This window comes from Sinohyriopsis cumingii, chromosome 2 (assembly GCF_028554795.1).
Source record: "Sinohyriopsis cumingii isolate HCF-2022 chromosome 2, ASM2855479v2, whole genome shotgun sequence".
In the NCBI taxonomy this organism is placed as follows: domain Eukaryota; kingdom Metazoa; phylum Mollusca; class Bivalvia; order Unionida; family Unionidae; genus Sinohyriopsis; species Sinohyriopsis cumingii.
Genome location: NC_142962.1, coordinates 115,300,872 through 115,322,590, shown reverse-complemented (window position 1 = coordinate 115,322,590; position 21,719 = coordinate 115,300,872). Strand labels below are relative to the sequence as shown.

The 21,719-nt window shown below is 36.4% G+C and overlaps 1 protein-coding gene across 1 annotated transcript; it reads left to right on the top strand.

The window, feature by feature from the left end:
* The first annotated feature begins 432 nt into the window (after window positions 1–432).
* LOC149805645 (TNF receptor-associated factor 3-like) lies at window positions 433–17,262 on the top strand. The gene is made up of 2 exons (XM_089936598.1): window positions 433–532; window positions 15,955–17,262. The coding sequence occupies exon 2, from the start codon at window positions 16,023–16,025 to the stop codon at window positions 17,019–17,021; it is 999 nt and encodes a 332-aa protein (XP_089792724.1). The 5' UTR covers window positions 433–532; window positions 15,955–16,022; the 3' UTR covers window positions 17,022–17,262.
* Window positions 17,263–21,719: the final 4,457 nt, after the last annotated feature.

Below are 21,719 nucleotides of genomic sequence, written 5' to 3'. Positions count from 1 at the left end.
TTCTTACTTACATAATTTTGTAAACACCTGTTATCCTAATTTGGCTATCTATTAATGATCTGTTTTTACAATGACTAGTCTTTTTTTCAATCTGTATATGGTTTTCATATACATTTTAAGTCTTTTTGTTTCATTGTTTAAATTTAAAAAAAAACAAAACACATGGGAGCCTCTTTTCCTTATCGACTATGATACAAGCTTTGATATTCACTGATTCGTATGACCTCACCATTGTTGCACTTATTATATTCACACACAAAGCGCAATGATATAACTCAATGATTTGACTGGTTCGCTTAATCATCAACGTTGGAAACTGTAAGTGCAGTTCACAGGCGTCTCCGCATAATTTGTCTTACCTAACAGTCGAAGTCTTCTGGCACACACATGCAACTAACTTGATAACTATATCGGTAAAAATCATATGAAGGTGCCTATGCTAAAGTTGACTTAATCTAAGTTTGTGTTGGGTCATAGTCATCGTCGATCTGTTACAAAGATTCGCAGAGGAATCTATTCATTCATTTAACAGGTAAATATGCAGTCTTTTTTATTCATAACACATCACTACCCAAGTTAAATTGTATCCTGACATTTTAATTTTTTTGTTTCTTATACGACATCTTGTATTATATGAAGATTTTGAAGACACACTCGACCGTTGTAAGGCCCATCGTCAATATCTTTAATTTGTTGCGAGGGATATATTAGTACTTAGGATGAACTAGTTTATGGTTGAATTAGATTTTAAAATAATTGCAAAACGCTAGTCTTACAATTCTTTCTGAAACTAAAAGTATGTTATATTTAGTTTGTTAGCGTCGTGATCATTCAAGGCTGATTAGATTAATAGTAAATATAATCAAAGAAACATACATGTTCATTGTACTAACACAGACGTAAACAATACATGTGTAGACGTATTTTAATGTGTCGAAAAGTGCCTTTTATCCGCATACTTCTTTGTTACTACATCTAAACCGCTGGTTGGAGATTCACGATGTTTTAAGTTATGTTATCAATGGGGTTAACCTCTTCCATTTTGCGGTTCCAGCATTGGGACGTTTCAGAGGTTAAACGTAAACAAATTGCAATTAAAATGACATTTTAAAATATTTCTGACCAAACTTCATATATATGTAGATATAGCAGGGAAACACATCTTATGTGACGTATTTTGCAGTATAAGTCCTGGTCACTATTTTGGAAAGGTGGGGGGTGGAGGTACTGGGTGGGGGTTCGGGTTTGGAAGTATGCTGTAAAGGGTGTGGGGTATGTCGAATAGACACACCACGCAACATACAGAAAAGGATTGAATCGATTGTAATAAGAGATCCACAACAGGAACGAGTTGGGGATACATGTTCCAGAATCTGGCCGCCAATGTCTCTCATAAACTGCATCAACTTGAAAAATCGTTTCCAGCTGATTCTTATACATTTGTCTTTTCATTTCCGACGAAATTTCACCTTAGTGTCGACTCTAATGAGCGTTAAACCGTGCTTAACTGTCAAACAATGAAAAGAAATCTTAAATCTGAACAACGATAGTGTCAGCAAACAAACAACCATGCTAATATCGCACACCTGCGCCTTAATTTGCAGGACAAATGACGCCTCATGGTTAAAATAATTGGGGTAAAGGTGATGTTGACATCCAACATTTCTCAATCTGTTATGACTCTGCGAAATGCATAGTGGACTGGAGATTTTTTTAAATATCAGAAATGAATTTCATTCAGATTTATGACCATTTATGACTATTTAGTAGATAAGACAAAAACAGTGATGAAAGGAACAAATTTTGAAAAAAGAAATTGCATTTGCATTTTTCGCTTAAAGACGTGTCAGATTAATGTTTCAAGGAGCAGACCTTATTTATGTACGCAAAACGTTACCACATTCATGAAATAAATACCAAGGATTTAGACTAATGTTATATTAAAATAAAATACCCAAACTATAGAATAATGTCATTTTAATAAAATACAAAAGCTATAGAATAATGTCATTTTAATAAAATACAAAAGCTATAGAATAATGTCATTTTAATAAAATACAAAAGCTATAGAATAATGTTGTGCAAAATTAAAATACCTAATCTATAGACAAATGTTTGGGTTTTTATAAAAATTAAAATAAGAAAACTATAGAATAATCACATTTTAATTAAAATACCCAAATTATTGAATATTATTATTTTAATTAAAATATCTAACCACAGAATAATGTTATTTCAATTAAAATACTGATCTATAGAATAATGTTATTTCACTTAAAAACCAAAATTATCGAATAATGTTATTTTAAATTAAAATACCAAAACAATAGAATCATGTTATTTTAAATTACAATTGTTTCGATAATTGTCAGACTTTGATCCAGGATTCTGAAAATGGATTTATGTAGACATTTTCTGGGTTTGAAACTAACAATAGTTCGTTGATTGGAGGCTCGTAAATTTGACTACACACTAAAATCTGCACATTATTATTAGTCTAATGGGACTAAGGAAAATTTTATTTTAAATTAACATTCGACAGAAAGGGTATGGACGGCTGCTACCTTCTTAATTTGCAAGGATGGTGATTTTTTCCACTGACTGTAGTTACAGTTTGTTTTAACTACATACTTTAAAACATGTTTTGATAGCTAAACTGTATATTCCTCTAAACATCATCTGCTAAATATCATTAAAACTGAAAAAGAACTTGATTTAACTGGTTTAGTGCAAAACAATATGAAATACATTCCAAAACAAATCTTTAGTGAAAATCCAATTTCTAAGAGATTTTTTTTATTTGCTTGGTTGTGTGTGTTTTTTATTTATTTTTTAAATTGTGGAATAGGTTGTTTATTGTTATTATTATTATTATCATTATTATTATTATTATTAGTAGTAGTAGTAGTAGTTGTAGTTGTTGTTGTTGTTGTTGTTGTTGCTATTGTTGTTGTAGTCTGAATGCTCATATTTGTTTATCATCACCATAAGTACATGAAAATGATGTATTTTCAGACTTTCCAATGCCGATCTCCACTTACAAATCAACATAAAGAATATCCTCTCAGCAATGAAAGCCTCGTTATGATTTTTAGGGCTGATATCAGAAACGGCAACTCGTCCGAAACACGTATTGCGTAAGGAGTCCATTGCCTTGGCGCTAAAATCAGTATACTGATTTGCACTCAAACACCAATCAGTCAATCATTCACTTCCGAGGAACAGTCCAATGCTATCCACTATACGCAAATGTATGCCTTCATTAATAAACGTACGTATCAACAGTATACATAAATAAGCCTCCTCGAAATTATCCTTACAAAATAATATGTTTAAGAAATATCATGTACCTGTTTCTTCTTCTATAGCATTTATGGATTAATATTTTAATATCTTCGAAATAATTGTCAAACCGTTCTTCACACAAATTTATTATACGTCATGTGTCTTTTCAGGATTGAAATCATAGTTTGTAACGCGAGATGAAATACAATACATTTGGTATCAACAGGACTGTACAGATTAAGAAAATCTAACCTTTATTTTAACACATTTCGTAAGAAATTGACAACAGCGTATCATCAGTCATTCGTTGTGGTATTTCTATGTATGACTATTTTATTATGTGGGTGCCGCATTTCGAAAACATTTCTTCTTATTGCGATAGATCAATACAAAAAAGAATGCAGGTGTTTGTAAGCCAGTAAGAAATGAAATATTGCTCTGCTGAGATTGACTTTTGATGCAAAGACTTCTGGTAAACACCGTGCGAAGACTTTTTTTTAACGAAAACCATTTCTTAAGTGTCTTAAATATTATTTAATCGATTGGCTAATTATACGTTGTTGTTGCAACTGTATATTACGATACTTCTAAGGTAACACTTTCTCGTGTTGTCTTTGAAGATTTATGTCCAAAAAATAAAGCATTTTCCACCGAACTTTGTCAGGGTTTGCTTGTTTTGATCTGTTACCTTTCGTCAGGCAATCAATTACTTCTGTATCAAAGCTAGTAGTTCGACTCAATTGTGCAAATATTCATGAGTCTCTGGTCTCTACGTTGTTACGATTGTCTCCCAAGATTTAAATTGTTGTTGTTTGTGTTTATATAATTGGTCTGTGATTAAGCCCAGATGCTACATTCCTTCCGAATATTTATTACTTCTTACTTCTACGTTGGATTGATTATTATCTTAAGTGTCACCTTCCAGAATATTTGATCAGAGAGAATGAATAATAAATAAATAAGGAAACCGTGGTAAATCCAAATCAATATTTCTTGAAGTACGTTAAATGTCTGATGAAGATGATATAAGTACCTTTTCTACTTTCTTCCGCGCATTTCTTTCTTTCCGAGATCAGATACATATCTGGAAATTACAAATGAAATGAAAAACTTTCTCGTGACCTTTCAATCCGGAATATCTTAAAATACTATATTCGAACGCATGCATAATGATACTGGGGTGAGTGTCGATATTGGCTAAATTTTCACCCGACAATTATGGGGGTACTTTTTGGAAAGGATATAGTACTGATTTTTTTTACCAGATCAAACAGTACCAATTACAGTTGTAATTAGAACAGTTATTACCAAGCTTTTTTTTGGACCGCTCCGGTGACTTAGTGGTTAGAGCGTCCGCCTCGGATGTGGGAGGTCGCGGGTTTGAACCCTGACCGACTCACACCAAGTATTTATAAAAAATTGTACAAGCAGCTGCCTCTCTTGGCGCTTATCATTAAGAGGTTAGTGTTAGGACTGGTCGGCCTGGTGTCAGGAGAATGTGACTGGGTGGAACATCATACTTCGTGTCTGCAGCATGATGCCCCAGTGCTAGACATCACTATAAACTGATACACTGCAGACATCATAGCGATATGACTAAGTGATTGTTAAAGCTACGTTAAAAATCCAAAACACACACACACACACAGACACACAGACACACGCACGCACACCCCAGGTAGTTTTGAAATGAAACACAATCAAGCACAATCATTCTTTATCCCCATAAGTTGTCATAACTACAATACCAAAAACTATGTTACACCTCTAATTAACAGTTGATGTCTAATTCTACCATCCTTTACTGTATTAACTGCAGTCTTCTTTTTGTAGCTTTTGTCTAAAATAAGACATCATAAAAATATGATGTCTGCAGTGATTTGTTCATTTATTGAATATTCTATATCTATATTTAGCGTGTTGCACCCATGAAAGACGCGACCGGTATCTGATTGTAGTCACGTAGGCAAGAATATCGAGGCCGCTGTTTCGGTATTCAGAATTTGTTTCACCGTGCCACTTTTTCAAATAAAGCTTTTATGACTCATTATTGCTCAGTTCAGCTAAATTTATTTTCTATATAGTGATATCAAAGTTGACAGTGAAATCTGAGGTTGCAGTTCTTATTTTATATCGATATCTTTCTTTTATAATCTAAAGCTGTAAAATAAAAATATCCCCCCCCCCATAGGTGAGCTCATTTCACCTTCATAGATACTACACATAATCATCGCAGTCCTATCGTATAACGGTCTAGAATGAACAATTTAGTCATGTGTTTGATACGTAATTTTACAAGTTACACAAACTTCACCTTCTATAATGGCTTTTTAGCAGATACATATTTGGTGTGTGATATCTTTCAAATTTGAAACTATTTGACTCCACTTTTTAATTTATGGAATCTCAAACAAAGACACTGGACTTTAGTCAGCGGAGAGAGAGAGACAGACAGACAGACAGACAGATAGAGAGGCAGATAGATGTTCATGAACACCTTGAATTTTGATTAATCTACTATACTATTTTGTCCGAAAGGTGTTTTTAAAAATTCAAGCTATGTTCTCTTCTTGCGACAAAATACACGCAAACGACTTCAACAAAATTTCAGGTCTAGGTAATGCTTTATATATAAATAAATCTCGGGCTTGTATTAGTATATGTCTGTCTCTGTCTCTTTTGTGTTTGGTCCTGCACCATCCTTGTCCCTAGACTGGCCCTATACAATTTCCCCGTTGTCCCTAGACAGGTCCATTCATGTTCAAGGTCCCCATGTCCCTAGATAGTCCCATGTTCAATTCCCATTGTCCCTAGATAGTCCCATGTTCAATTCCCCTTGTCCCTAGACAGTACCAATCCATTGTCGCTAAACTTTCGCTGTGTTCGATTCCCTTTGTCCCTATACAGTCCCAACCTATATTAAACTTTCCCTTGTCCCGCTATAGTCCCACCCATGTTAAATTTCCCCACGTCAAATTCCCCTTGTCCCTATACGTTCCCAATGTGTTTTTCCTTATATGTCCTCATTTACCCAACATTGTTGCCAATGTCGACTACCTTAACGTCAGTTCCTATTGAGTCTAAACAGGCCCATGTAAAATTCCAGTTTGAGGCTATAGTGGTGGGACCCTTTTTAACACAGAAGTCTACGTAAGGCTATAGTGCCGGACCCTTTTTAGCATAAAAGTCTACGTGAGGCTAAAGTGCCCCTTATCACTACTTTCAAACAATTCACATGCATGCATACATACGTACGTGCGTGCGTGCGTGCGTGCGTACGTACGTAGGTAGGTAGGTACATGCATGCATGCATGCATGCATGCATACATACATACATACATACATACATACATACATACCGTGCTTCCACAAGAGATTGGGCGAAATCCACTATTTGTATCCTCTCTTCTCTTTTCTTTTCTACTTTTCATTATGCAATACAGCACCACCTTTACACTTGTTTTTGGGTAGGGTGGGGCGAGGTGGGTTGGGTGGGCGAGTACATAATCTCGTGTCTTTGTTAGATCTGAGTTGGTACTGATATTCTATTCTGTTGCATAATTCAAACAGACCTTCTCAAGCACAAATATGGTGAAATACTGTCATATGGAAGTCAACAACAATGCGTACCAGTATTGTTTGATCTTCTTTGGCTGTATTGATTCCCATGCTATATAAATAAGGAAACATTGCAAGATTGTAATATGTGATATGGTCTTGAAATCTCTTAAAACTTTAGATCTAATCTGGTATTTTAATATTAAATACAGATTCAGCAAGATGTGAGTTTTATGTAAATCATGAGGGTTGAATAATCCAATTCAGTCACTGAACAGTGGCCTAAATATTTTAGTGGTACCATTTCCTTTGTTTTTCAAATTTTGTCACGGAATGAAAATAGAATGGTATTTTATAAACTTACTGACGTATATTAACACCGAATTTCAAATACTTTATATTAACACTGAATTGCAAATACTTCCCAAACACTGTTGTATATGTTAAAGATACATTGATTAGATTCTGTGTAACTATCTAATATTTAGGAAGAAAAAGTCATGCAAAAAATTCTTACAACTATGATTAAAAATAGTTAAATTTACTTCGAAAAAATAATAAAAATCGGGGAGTTCTGTCTCAAGGAGATATTAAGCGATATTTAAGATTTTCAGGTAAAAACGTAATAAGTTAATGTAGTGTGTAAATTGATATGACCAAGGAGGTATTAAAGTAAATAAATTTACATGCAATTCATTTGTTTATTTTATACCTATAGTCACAAAGACGTACATTGGTCCAGAAAAACATTCGTATTTGTGTCTTCCCGTAAAATATTCCCGCTAAACGGAAATTGCAAAAGCCTGTCATTTACATGACTTCCTCATTCTAGGATCGTAAATATAATAAACTAAGCACAAGATCTAAAATTAGATTCAGCCCCATGACGAGTATTAAGCAATGATTATGTACACTGACATTTCTTAGTGTTACCTAACTTTACCCTTGTTTCACGAACTGCAAAATGTTGTGCTGTGCCTTTTGTGGCTATTTACAATCACCTTTGCATATTGATAAATTGATTGTTTTCTTTTTTGAGTTTCTATTTTTATTCACATTGATTAAATCAACTTAGAACACACTTATGATTTACACATGAAAGATGGTTTTAATTAATGAAGTAGAGCTCTACAAACACTGAACGACCAGCCATTGACCTGCGCATGGAGTTCTCTCTCGCTCTTCCTTTGGTCCGTCTGATTTAACTTTTACCATCATTCATAGGCCATTCATAGGTTCAGAGGCATCGTCGTATGACACAAGCAAAACTCCAAGTCAAAATCCTCTACGCTCGTCTTTTCATAGATCTTCGATCGTATCTTGCTACGATGGTCCAGAGAGAGAGAGAAGGAGAGAGAGAGAGAGAGAGGCTGACCGATCACACGCAATGCTTTGGTAAAGACCGGAAGCACCAGGTGATGCTGTCATGCCGGCAATCTGAATTCGATCAGTCACTTGATCATTCGATGAAATGTGTTCCATCAGAGCAGCAGAACGGCTAATTGAATTGTGCATAATTTTGTAACTCTATTTCTCCGAGAAAGTGAATCATTCACATGCTATGTTATATTTCATTTTGCTATATTTTACATACGGGGTCGCGTGTTAATCTATTTTATATCCCTGTCCAGATCACTAATTTTCACCACCGCCTGTATGTATGTATGTATGTATGTATGTATGTATGTGTTTGCCTATTCTTATGTATGCGGGAAGTCGGGAAGGTATGTTGTAAAGTAGCTTGGTTGGTAGGTAGAGATACTGCTGGATTTCCTCAGGCGCTGGAAAATAATCATTCTTTATTCCAACCTGTACCATTCTGATCAGTGCACAAAGACTGATGTTTAATAAATCTTTTGATACAGTGATACTATTAGCAAGTGCTTTCGTGGATGTCCTCTACCAAGAACACTGCATCTGTAGGATAATGCTTGTTGTATTTTAATAAATGTGTTACGTCAAGATCTGTTCGCGTGATAGTGCGATTTGTGTGTAATAAACAGAGTAAGTGACGTGTAAAAATTGTTGTACATAGAAGATTATCACTTGTGCCTGTGCTTTGACCGAGTATGATCACGTTCTGTATTTTATTTTTAACACAAGAAATTCCAGGAAATTATATGTCTCGCCTACTTCCCTGCCTGATACAGATATGCTTTCCTTTTCAAAAGACCATGACCTTGCCAGTTTACAAGTTGTGTATGCATATGATGTACAGATCTCCTGATTCTTCGGAGAGTTTAACAGCTTTCCTTCCCAGGGCTTTGCACTCATGACCATACAGAAGAGCTTGAACTGAAACATAACCAATCATTTAGAAAATGACTGATTTTGTGACTTCGTCTGTGGTCAGAAGGAAGGTGTGGGGCATGTATATATGAGGGAATTGCTTGGTGATTTTAGAATCAAAATACGACAGTTATCTCTCCATGGGCTTGGAACTTACGACCAGAGAGAAAGCATTTTTTTTTTAAATGCAAGATCACCAGCTTCCTGTTTCTTACATGTCCGTCGTTACAGTTTGGTCGGAACAAGGACATTAATGAATGTCGCCATAACAGCTACTAATGACCACTGTGGTGAAACTGTTCCCGCTTAACTCAGCTCCAAAAGAAGGAAATAGTAATCGTTTCCTAAACAAGCACCAGATAAAGACGAAAACAAATATTTGTCCCTATGACACATACAACACATCTGTATTTGCGATTTCAAGCCTCCCTTCCGATGGGAAATAATTTCATTAGCATGTACTAATCGACGGTTGTATTTGACAACCAGAAATATATATTTGTACATAATTTTCTGTGTATTATACTCTTTTGAATTTATCTAGATGGGCCCCAAGTGGCCGAGTGGTCTAAAGCGCTCACCGTTACGGATCACTGACATCTCACCTCTGTCTTTCTGGGTTTGAGTCTCTAGTTCGGTCAATGTGGGTATGTGAGAAGGCTTGCCAGTAGCTTTTCGTGGGTCGATGGTTCCTTCTGGGGTTTATCTGGGTATTACTTCCACCAGTTATACAAAATTAAAGTACCGAAAAGTTTTATCTCTCAATTTCCTGGAAATTGTACCAAATGACATTTAGCAATCTACTGACACAATTAGACCATGGATATCTTTAATACCCGCTTTAAAAATATTATATAATGCAATTTTTTTTCCCAATAAATCTACCAGAAATAAAATCCTTTATGGTCTTCGTGAACGTAAAATAGTTATTATTCTATTTGCAATGAAATCTGAAACAATTCTGTAAATTACATTCAACAATAATATTGGTCCCTAACCTCCCCCCATCCCCATATATATTTTTATTTGGTGTTGGCATGCATTGTATGATACATTATTTTTAAGTAAATAATAATGATACTGGTGTATATCCACATTTTACTGATCTCATAAATAGCCCATCATCTTTGAAATACAATACAAAACAACGGTGAATACATCCCAGCCTGGACGTTTCTCATTACGCATATTTAAACATCCTTCTCATATTCTTGACAAGTAATTTACCTTCTGAACTTTGTGATATATATATATATATATATATATATATATATATATATATATATATATATATATATATATATATATATATATATATACTGTATATATATTCTTTCTTTCTTTTCTTCCGGTTAAGTGTAAGGCAGGATGGCAGATAATTTGTGACTCATTACTGCAACATGTGGCCAAACACGTCATTTAAACGGTAATATGTTTATCGGCATTGACCGAGTTTGAGCAGCCTTATTATTTGGCATGGGCCCAGACATGTGGGTTAGGCCGGTGCGTGAAAAGTATACCTTGATCTAATATTAACATCATGGTGGAGACGAGATATACTAGAAAAAATAGCTTGGGTCATAGCGTCAATAACAAGGACTAGATATAAGAAAGAGCACTTTACGATGTTTATTTATTCTATTTCGATTTCGATAATGTGGAGATGACATCACTAGAAAAGCCGAATCATGACGAAACTGATTTTCTAATGCCGGAAGTAATACTGATGCAGCAAATTAAGATGTAGGTACAGTCTTAATGATGCTTGTCTTATTTCATTATCATTTTTAGATCAATAATAAATTTTGTATAGGTAATCGAAAATGAATCTTTTTAATACAAACTTCACATTAAATCACAACCAGAATTACTTTTGGATATGATCATGAATATCTTAGTTTTATGAATCAAGCGCGTGTTGTTCAAGTCTCTTTTGAGAGTATGGTGAAACTGAATCAGAAATCGTCTTTATCGTTTTCTTTACTTCTGGAAATTACGCTAAAATTCTGACTCGTTCTGGATATATATATATATATATATATATATATATATATATATATATATATATATATATAATGAAATGCTTCACAGAATGCGTTTAATTAATCTTTGTACAAGCTAAATTTCACAAAATTTCTTGCTATCTCATAACTAATCTATACATATTTTCTTTAGTTACTCATGCCAAAATATTTAGTATACTCTTAAAAGGATATCACTAATCATTTTGTTTTATACAGACGCCGATGCAGCATGTGTATTTCAATCAGCCAATTAAAAGTTAGTGAAATTATCATCACAACTAAGTTAAACATCACTTCGTCTCATCAGTCAATCAAATTACACTTTCTGATTTTGCGAGAGCCTCATTCTGGCACCACAAGTACAACTCGGCTTGTTTTCTTCCTCCCTTCGTATCTCATGCAGCCGTATTTTTATAGAAAACAATGCAACTGGGCTCTACAAACTAGGTTATAAACAACTTATTACCAGCTTTTCCAAAGAAAAAGTACTTCATAATACAAAATGTCTGAGATGGTTGATATAAATATAAAATTAAGTTCATAAGTATACATTATAATGCCAATAATGAAGGAAAGTAATGGGAAAAAGAAGGTAGTAAAAAGAAGAACCTAGATCCTATGTCAACGATACGGGAAAAGATAAATTAATTGTTAGAATCAAACAGTTCTATAATCTTCATATGTTTTGTACTGCCAGATCTCTAATTTGACTTTCGTCTTTGGTTAGTTTGGTGTTTGTTCTCAATAATGGGTGGCCGAGTGGTGTAAGGCGCTGTCATCTCACCTCTTTCTATGTGGCTTCGAGTTTCGGCTCTGAGAACGTGGGTATGTGAGAAAGCTTGCCAGTAGCTTTCCGTGGGTCATTGGTTCTGCTCGGGCTTTTCCAAGGTTCTTCCTCCACCAAATATATTGGCTGCCGTGCATAGGCTGTCGTGTGCTAAAACAAATGGAGTTAAAACCAACAAAACGTAAATACACAAATGTATTAGTGGGAAACGGAAGCGAGTTTCTCGAGAAGATCGTTCGAGTAAGAACCACCACGTGCAAACAATTCAGTGGAATGATGTCAAGTTTCTACAAATGACTGAGTATGCAGACATAAATAGACCTTTAACATCTTCAATAATTTGAAACAGGCATCAAATTCAAAGGCAGTATATATGTTGTTGGCTTATTTCCCCTTTTTAAGAACCTCGCGATTACGATTTGTTTTTTGTTGGGGGGGGGGGTAAATTGAAAAAGCGTCTGTCTTGTTATAATGCATCTTCGCTAGCGAAGGTTTCGATATGATAACCCTATCTACACATTGGCGGATCGAACAGATTTATTGGTGTTTTTTCCTGGCGACATCTATTGGATTTCATGAGATGACTCCCTTAGTATTTAATGTCAACTATCCAATAGCGTGGTGCATTTTACATCGGCCGAAAATGGTGGAGACAATTGACCTAAAAAGGATACTTTGTAAGTTGTATATCGAAAGTATGACTATGTACCAGAAGCCATTACAGGTCTATTTGAGTGAAAGGTATTTGTGCAAACACGGACCAGGAGATAAAAATTGCTTATTTGTCAGTCCATTCAAACTGTGTGCTCTCATTGTCTCGACCATATAGGAATTGTTTTCAAATTTGAACAACTTCATTTTTATTGGATGCGGAGGCTTGCCGCCGCATCCAATGAAATTCACAGACCAGAAGCACAGAACTATCTGCTCGATCCGCGAAGGGGTAGATAGGGTAGGGTTAACACATCGGAACCTTGGCTAGAGAAGATGGTTATAATGAAATATCCATATGGGTGAAGAACCATTCGTCGCAGAGAGTGGCTACTATTATTTCCAACCTGCATCCGGTTCACTCTAATCTCTGGAATGTCATCCCTTTTAACTTAAAAACCGAACACGGTCGTAGTTAGACCTGTGTGAGCAGCCTATCATTTTTATACCACCAGAAGCCTGAAATTAACTTGCTAATTTTAAATTTCATTGTTTTCTTTGCCGAGAGACCTAGATAGGTGATATTTTCGGATTATATTAACAACCTCAAATGGGGTGTGTATTGCACAATTTGTTACACCATTCAAGGAAGCGCCCATATCTGATTACAATCACGTGACAGTGGAGATATGATTTCATCCAGATTACGAAAACATGCTCGAAGCTACTACTACCAGTAACAAACAACACCATAATAACCTATTTAACAACAACCATACACACCGTGTATCTAGAAGTCTGCACGGCAATCGCTTTTTAAACTCTACACGTGAAACTGCGCATTGTTCCAAAGTGCTGTTAGTGGTATTGTTTGCAATAATTTTTAGAGTTTACGAACCCCATGCTGTCTTTATAGAAATGCATAGTAACTTCGATGAACTGGTGTTGCACGTACTCAAGTTTACCTAAATGAAACAGGTTTGTTATTCCTCCCCCACCCCACCCCCCACCCCCGCTCACCTGACTGGAAAATCAAAACTCAGTCAGAAGTATAAAGAGTACTCTCGTTAACGGCTGTCAGACCGATAACGTACTGATTGATTTTATGCTCCGTAAAAGCTCGCATGTACTCCAGTTTGCCTAAATGAAACGAGTTTATTATCACCCCCGACCCCGCTCACCCGAGTGGAAAATCAAAACTCAATCACAAGTTTAAAGAGTACTCTCGTTAACGGCTGTCAGACCGATAACGCATTAATTGATTTTTATGCTCCATTAAAGCTAGTGGTTCATTATGTATGTATGTATGTATGTATATATATATATATATATATATATATATATATATATATATATATATATATATATATATATATATATATATATATATATATATATATACATACATACATACATACATACAAACGAGAGAGAGAGAGAGAGAGAGAGAGAGAGAGAGTGAGAGAGAGAATTACATTGTGGGCAAAGCATTTGAATCGTATATACATGCTAAAGACTATACAGTTAAAGCCTGAATTTAACAAACGCATGTGTGGGAAAGAAGTGAAACATTTTGGAGAGAGAGACAGAGAGAGAGAGAGAGAGAGACAGAGAGAGAGAAAGAGAGAGACAGAGAGAGCACTTAGTAGGGTCAGTTAGAAGTGAAGGCTTTTATAAATAATCTTACAATCTAATCTACTATTTCTCTTTTCATCCGAATATGAATTGCGAGTCTATTGCAACAAAGGAGGAAATATGCCAAAAAAGTAAATCTGCAATCTGACATATATATTAAATTATTTAAATTTATATGATATACAGGAGACGTAAATTATATAAATTGTAAGCTTAATTGAATTCAAGTGATAATAAAACGTACTAACAAATATATATGAATAATTAGGAACTTTTTGTGTATTCCTTTTCTGTGAAGTTGATAAAGATATGTGTATCACAAAACACCAAACAAGTGTGCCGATGAAGACTTACGTCTCTGTAAAGTCAGGTTTCTCTTCTTACTTACATAATTTTGTAAACACCTGTTATCCTAATTTGGCTATCTATTAATGATCTGTTTTTACAATGACTAGTCTTTTTTTCAATCTGTATATGGTTTTCAGATCAGTTTTAAGTCTTTTTGTTTCATTGTTTAAATTATAAAAAAAAAAACACATCGGAGCCTCTTTTCCTTATCGACTATGATACAAGCTTTTATATTCACTGATTCGTATGACCTCACCATTGTTGCACTTATTATATTCACACACAAAGCGCAATGATATAACTCAATGATTTGACTGGTTCGCTTAATCATCAACGTTGGAAACTGTAAGTGCAGTTCACAGGCGTCTCCGCATAATTTGTCTTATCTAACAGTCGAAGTCTTCTGGCACATACATGCAACTAACTAGATAATTATATCGGTAAAAATCATATGAAGGTGCCTACGCTAAAGTTGACTTAATCTAAGTTTGTGTTGGGTCATAGGCATCGTTATCTGTTACAAAGATTCGCAGAGGAATCTATTCATTCGTTTAACAGGTAAATATGCAGTCTTTTTTATTCATAACACATCACTACCCAAGTTAAATTGTATCCTGACATTTTAATTTTTTTGTTTCTTATACGACATCTTGTATTATATGAAGATTTTGAAGACACACTCGACCGTTGTAAGGCCCATCGTCAATATCTTTAATTTGTTGCGAGGGATATATTAGTACTTAGGATGAACTAGTTTATGGTTGAATTAGATTTTAAAATAATTGCAAAACGCTAGTCTTACAATTCTTTCTGAAACTAAAAGTATGTTATATTTAGTTTGTTAGCGTCGTGATCATTCAAGGCTGATTAGATTAATAGTAAATATAATCAAAGAAACATACATGTTCATTGTACTAACACAGACGTAAACAATACATGTGTAGACGTATTTTAATGTGTCGAAAAGTGCCTTTTATCCGCATACTTCTTTGTTACTACATCTAAACAGCTGGTTGGAGATTCACGATGTTTTAAATTATGTTATCAATGGGGTTAACCTCTTCCATTTTGCGGTTCCAGCATTGGGACGTTTCAGAGGTTAAACGTAAACAAATTGCAATTAAAATGACATTTTAAAATATTTCTGACCAAACTTCATATATATGTAGATATAGCAGGGAAACACATCTTATGTGACGTATTTTGCAGTATAAGTCCTGGTCACTATTTTGGAAAGGTGGGGGGTGGAGGTGCTGGGTGGGGGTTCGGGTTTGGAAGTATGCTGTAAAGGGTGTGGGGTATGTCGATGGTGAACAAATGCAGTTCACATATTTATTATTATTATTATCATTATTATTATTAATATTATTATTATAGATACTGACTAGAAGTAAAAACAAACTCGGGACTAAACGTTCCGGAAGCTAAAGAAAACTTGAAGGAAAATGGATTTTCGAACCTCTGGGTTTCGACATTGCAAGTTCCATTCTATAGGCTGCAGTTTCACAGCATTGGATGAAGAAACCACGAGGCACGAAAACAACGACAATAAACATCATTTTGAATTATTTGTGATATTTATGTCCAATTCTAATTTAGAAACATTAAGAACGAGCAATAGATTGCAGGACTTTTCATCGGATTTACGATATCGAATACAACAATTAGAAAACAGAAACAGGTCCATTCACGAAGTTATGGAGATGCTTCAGAATAATATAGATGAACTGAGACGGACAATTCTCAACCAACAAGAACACAACAGGCTTCACACTGAGGAGGTTCAAGTATTTCGACAAGATTTGATAAGAAATGGAAACATTATTCGGCTTTTGTCAAGACAGATGGAACAGGGCCACGAAAGGGAAGCTATTATAATGGCTCACCTGGAAGAGATCGAGGCTGCAATCATAGAGATGAGATTAACAACCACTCAAGCCACCCTTCGGGCCTCTCCTTTGTCACACGACAACCATGGACCTTCATTTACGAGACAGAGTATTGAGGTCAGCATAAATATTATTACCATCCACAGATATGAAGAGGAGAGACAACGGGCTATGGATGATAGTCATTATGTCATTAATAGCAACCCGTTCTTTACTTCCAACGGATACAAAATGTGCTCCAGGATCTACCTGAATGGAGATGGAATAGGCACCGAAAGATGCATGACGGTGTTTTTTGTGATAATGAGAGGAGATGATGATGCTTCCTTGCCCTGGCCATTTGAAGGGATCGTTACGCTTCAGATTTTCAACCAATTAACGCACGACTATTTAATGATAGACAGTTTTAGATCGGATCCAACCAGCCTGTCATTTCAAAAACCAACAACAAAGAAAAACATAGGATATGGCTTTCTAAAGGTTGTTCCTCATAATACACTGGAGCAGATGGTCTGGAATGACACATTAGTTTTAAAACTGTCCGTCATGACATGAACCTCAAATGATATATACAAATAAAACTGCATTTAATTCTTGGTCCGTTTGTTTAGGGCATGGCGATGATTTAACTGAACTTGATTATAATGGATTCATTCAGAAGTATTTAAAGATAAGTGTGTGTGTGTGTGTGTGGAGAGAGAGAGAGAGAGAGAGAGAGAGAGTTGTTCCTCTTGCCATGTGATAGCTTGTATTCATTATATTTCTTGAATGCACCATTCAGATTAAAAGATTAAAATATTTTGCCTAAATGTTGTTGTCTACTGTATATGAGTTACTTTGTGTTTTAACTGTTCTCATAGGTATTTTTTGGTTGAAGCATTCACTTTTATAAGGATCGTATTATGTTATATGTTGGCTGCATCTACAGTTATCAAACTTTGAGGATGGCTTGCACATGGGGTAAGGAAGTACCCTGTTGATTTTGTGGTACAAACGTCAAAGGTCAACGAAACTGAGACTGAATGAAGAATGTGGTTTCTGCATGTAAATTTCATTTGTAAGTACTCTTGTTCATATTAGCTGGCGGTAATTAATAGGATGTATTCTTTTATTTAAATATCTTAAAATCAGTTTATTATGCATGATCTATACAAATTGGCCTGAATTGACCAAGAAAATAATACTTACGTGGTATTGCTTACTTCCACGCAACTCTTTAATTTCAGTTACCCAACCATGCATCTGTTTTATATTCCAACATCTTTGCGCTGGGAATAATGTAATACCCTAAGTCCTTCTGGGTGTCCGTCTTTATTTGACTTACCTTATCACCTCCTTACACTGCCGGGTGGAATTCAGCAGCCTTGTAATTTTACTTGTCCATACTGGAATTATGTGTAGAAGATATAGTATTTATAGCTTCCGTCCAAAGTGTCGCTGAGATGGAGTGGAACTAAACTTAACAGAACTTTCAATTATATCGTCATTTTAATAGTACGACTAAAATATTGTATAAACATAGCACGTATTCGCAAAGTATGTATCGGATTCAACGTCCGACCTTTGGGGTACGGATCCTGAGGGAAGCATGGAAAAATTATGAGAGCGATTAAATGAACTGGAATTGTCATTAGCAGAAAGTGACCATCAATGGTTTGTTAGTTATTTGTAAATATATTGATTATATGTATATGTTACGAGCCTATGCATTTAAAATATGTAACAGAAAAGAGTGAGCAACAACAAGCTTTGTAAAATTCAACAAATAATTTATTTCCCTAGAATACAAAGTGAAAGTGTAAAAACAAAAGAAACTACAGTATTGTAAATTAAATCCCAGATAATCATAGAAATACAGACACAAGTCATAATAATCAGAGTTCTGAATAATCTATTAATTCGATTTTATTTATATCACACCAAAATTCAATACTTGCATTTGCAACGGGTTTAATATTGACAACAAGAAATTATGCATTGACGGAGGGAGTGAACATCCATGCCAGTGTGTCCGCTACAAAATGTAGTTCTGCACGCTCGTTTTTCTTCTTGCGAAGATGAGAGAGAGAGAGAGAGAGGTGGGATGGGACTGGGGGTTTTGGAGACTTACTGTTAGTCACCATAAGATTATTTTTTCACTGTCCATACCTATGTTTATCTGTTGGTTGAATAGTGGGCTGCCAAACCCACCAACACAATCGACAGGAGCTTGCAACTTTGTATCATTGGTATTGTGTATGCTATAGATAAACCCCATGGCAAGAGTACATGAACCATTTCGACGACGCATTTTCATGTCGGTTACTTGGTTAAGTTCAAGTTGAAAGGTTACTTCCGCCTCAGACTCTTTTTTTCTCTCACTTCACATATTTCCACGTATGTGTGCCTATGGCACGCCAAATCGTTCAAAATGGATGAGCTGGAGTAATCGAAGGGTGAAAAGCTTGGAGAGATCGTAGGGTGCGTTCGAGCAGTTTGTAGGATGAGCTGGAGCAATCGTAGGGTGAGCTTGGAGAGATAGTAGGGTGAACTGAAGTAATAGTAGGGTGAGCTTGGAGTGATTGTCAGGTGAGTTGGAGTAATCATTGGGTGAGCTTGAAGAGATCGTAGGGTGAACAGAAGTAATCGTAGGGTTAGCTGGATAAATCGTAGGGTGAGCTTGGAAAGATCGTAGGTTGAGCTGGAGTAATCATAGGGTGAGTTTCGAGAGATCGTAGGGTGAACTGAAGTAATCGTAGCGTGAGCTGGAGCAATCGTAGGGCGAGCTTGGAGAGACCATTGGGTGAACTGGAGCAATACTAGAGTGAGTTTGGAGCAGTCGTAAGGTGATCTAGAGCATTCGTAGGGTGAACTAGAGCGACATGGATGTGCTTGGAGAGATCGTGGGATGAAATGGACCAATTGCAGGGTGAGCATGGATATATAGTAGGGTGAACTTGAGCAATCGTAGGGTGAGCTGGAGCAATCGTAGGGTGAACTGGGGCAATATGGATGAGTTTGGAGAGATCGTAAGGTGAGCTAGAGCAATCGTAGGGTGAACTTGGAGAGATCGTAGGGAGAACTGAAGCAATCGTAGGGTGAGCTTGGAGACATCGTAGGGTAAACTGGAGCAGTTGTATGGTTGGTTTGGAGAGATCGTAGGATGAGCTGAAGCAAGCGTAAGGTGTGCGTGAGCTTGGAGAGATCGTTGGGTAAACTGAATTAATAGTAGGGTGAGCTGGAGCAATCGGAGGGTGAGCTTGGAGAGATCGTAGGGTGAATTGGAGCAATCCTAGGGTGAGATTGAGCAATCATAGGTTGAGCTTGGAGAGATTGAAGGGTGAACTGGAGCAATCGTAGGGTGAGCTTGGAGACGTCGTAGTATGAACTGGCGCAATCGTAGGGTGAGCTGGAGCAATCGTAGGGTGAACTGGAGCAATCGTAGGGCAAGCTTGGAGATATTGTAGGGTGAGTTGAAGTAACTGTAGGGTGAGCTGGAGTAATAGAAGGGTGAACTGGAGCGATCGTATGATGAGCTTGGAGAGATCGTAGGGTGAACTAGGGCAATTGTAGGGTGAGTTTGGAGAGATCGTAGAGTGAGCTGGAGCAGTCGTAGGGTGAGCAGGAGCAGTCGTAAGGTGAGCTTGGAGAGATCGAAGGGTAAACTGAAGTAATCGTAGGGTGAGCTGGAGCAATCGTAGGGTGAGCTTTGAGAGATCAAAGGGTGAACTGGAACAATCGTAGGGTGAGCTGGAGCAATCGTAGGGTGAGCTTGGAGAGATCGTAGGGTGAACTGAAGCACTCGTAGGGTGGGCTTGGATACATCGTAGGGTGAACTGGAGAAATCGTAGTGTGAGTTTGGAGAGATCGTAGGATGAGCTGGAGCAATCGTAAGGTGAGCTTGGAGAGATCGTTGGGTAAACTGAATTAATGGTAGGGTGAGCTGGAGCAGTCGGAGGGTGAGCTTGGAGAGATCATATGGGGAATTGGAGCAATCCTAGGGTGAGATTGAGCAATCATAGGATGAACTGGTGCAATCGTAGGGTGAGCTTGGGGACGTCGTAGGGTAAACTGGAGCAATCGTAGGGTGAGCTTGGAGATATTGTAGGGTTTGTTGAAGTAATTGTATGGTGAGCTGGAGTAATCGGAGGGCGAGCTTGGAGAGATCATAGGTGTGCTGAATTAATTACTTTGAAATGTAAGAAGTTTGCCTAATATGTATTGTTGTTAAACAAATGAAATGGTTGATGCTGCTGTTTATTGTATTGATTTGCTCACCAGGGAGTATTCTTATCGGAGTGGGTGGGTGTTTTTTGTGGGTTTTTTTTAACAATGGCAAAGCTTAATTCTAGACTCGAAAACAACGAAAAATAGTTATAACTAATGTTAAAGTTTGGCAGGCAAGTACTTGATGAAGGAAATGTAACATAGATAACATTAACTTATACAGTGTATACAGCGGTATATTGTTTTGCAAAAATGAAAAAAAAGCTACTTTGATGGCTCCATTGCAAACGCTAATATCATGCATTTTTATTTCCTGCTCTTAATGTTCTGTAGGTAACCAAACATGTACCTTGTACTATGATTTAAGCAGACCAAACGTCGAAGTAAATATCTATAATAGCCTAAGAAAAGTATCGGCTCAATCGATTCGCTTGTTTGAAAGAGAATAACTCTGCCTTCCTCCCAATGACACACACACACACACACACACACACACTTCCTCCCAATGATCAATGACGTACACACATACATGCATGCATACATGCATACATGATGGATGGGGTCAAAGAAAGTAAAGAAAACAGTGTTTTGTTCGTCAATAAGTTAGCTTTTATTCTACAATTGAAGACTTTCACAACATACCGCTTCGGTGGCCTAAGTGGTTAAAGTGTCCGCCTCGGATGCGGGAGGTCGTGGTTTCAAACCCAGGCCGAATCATACCAAAGACATGTTAAAAAATCGTTCAAGCAGCTGCGTCGTTTGGCCCTCAGCATTAAGAGGTTAGTGCTAGAACACTGCGACCAGCAAAAAAAGCTTACACTGTTGCCTTCACGTCTCATTACATAAATCTAGCAATTTCTCTGTTTTCTTCTCACGCAATGCGGTAGACCACACATATTCACTGCCTTCTCAATTTTTTTAATGCAGTTTGTGTCTTGTTATTTATAGCTACACGAATACCTATAATCGGTCGGCTGTAGCCATCTACTATTTCGTGAAAAATGATACGCCATTGTATTAGTTTGTGGTTGGTATCGACGTGACATG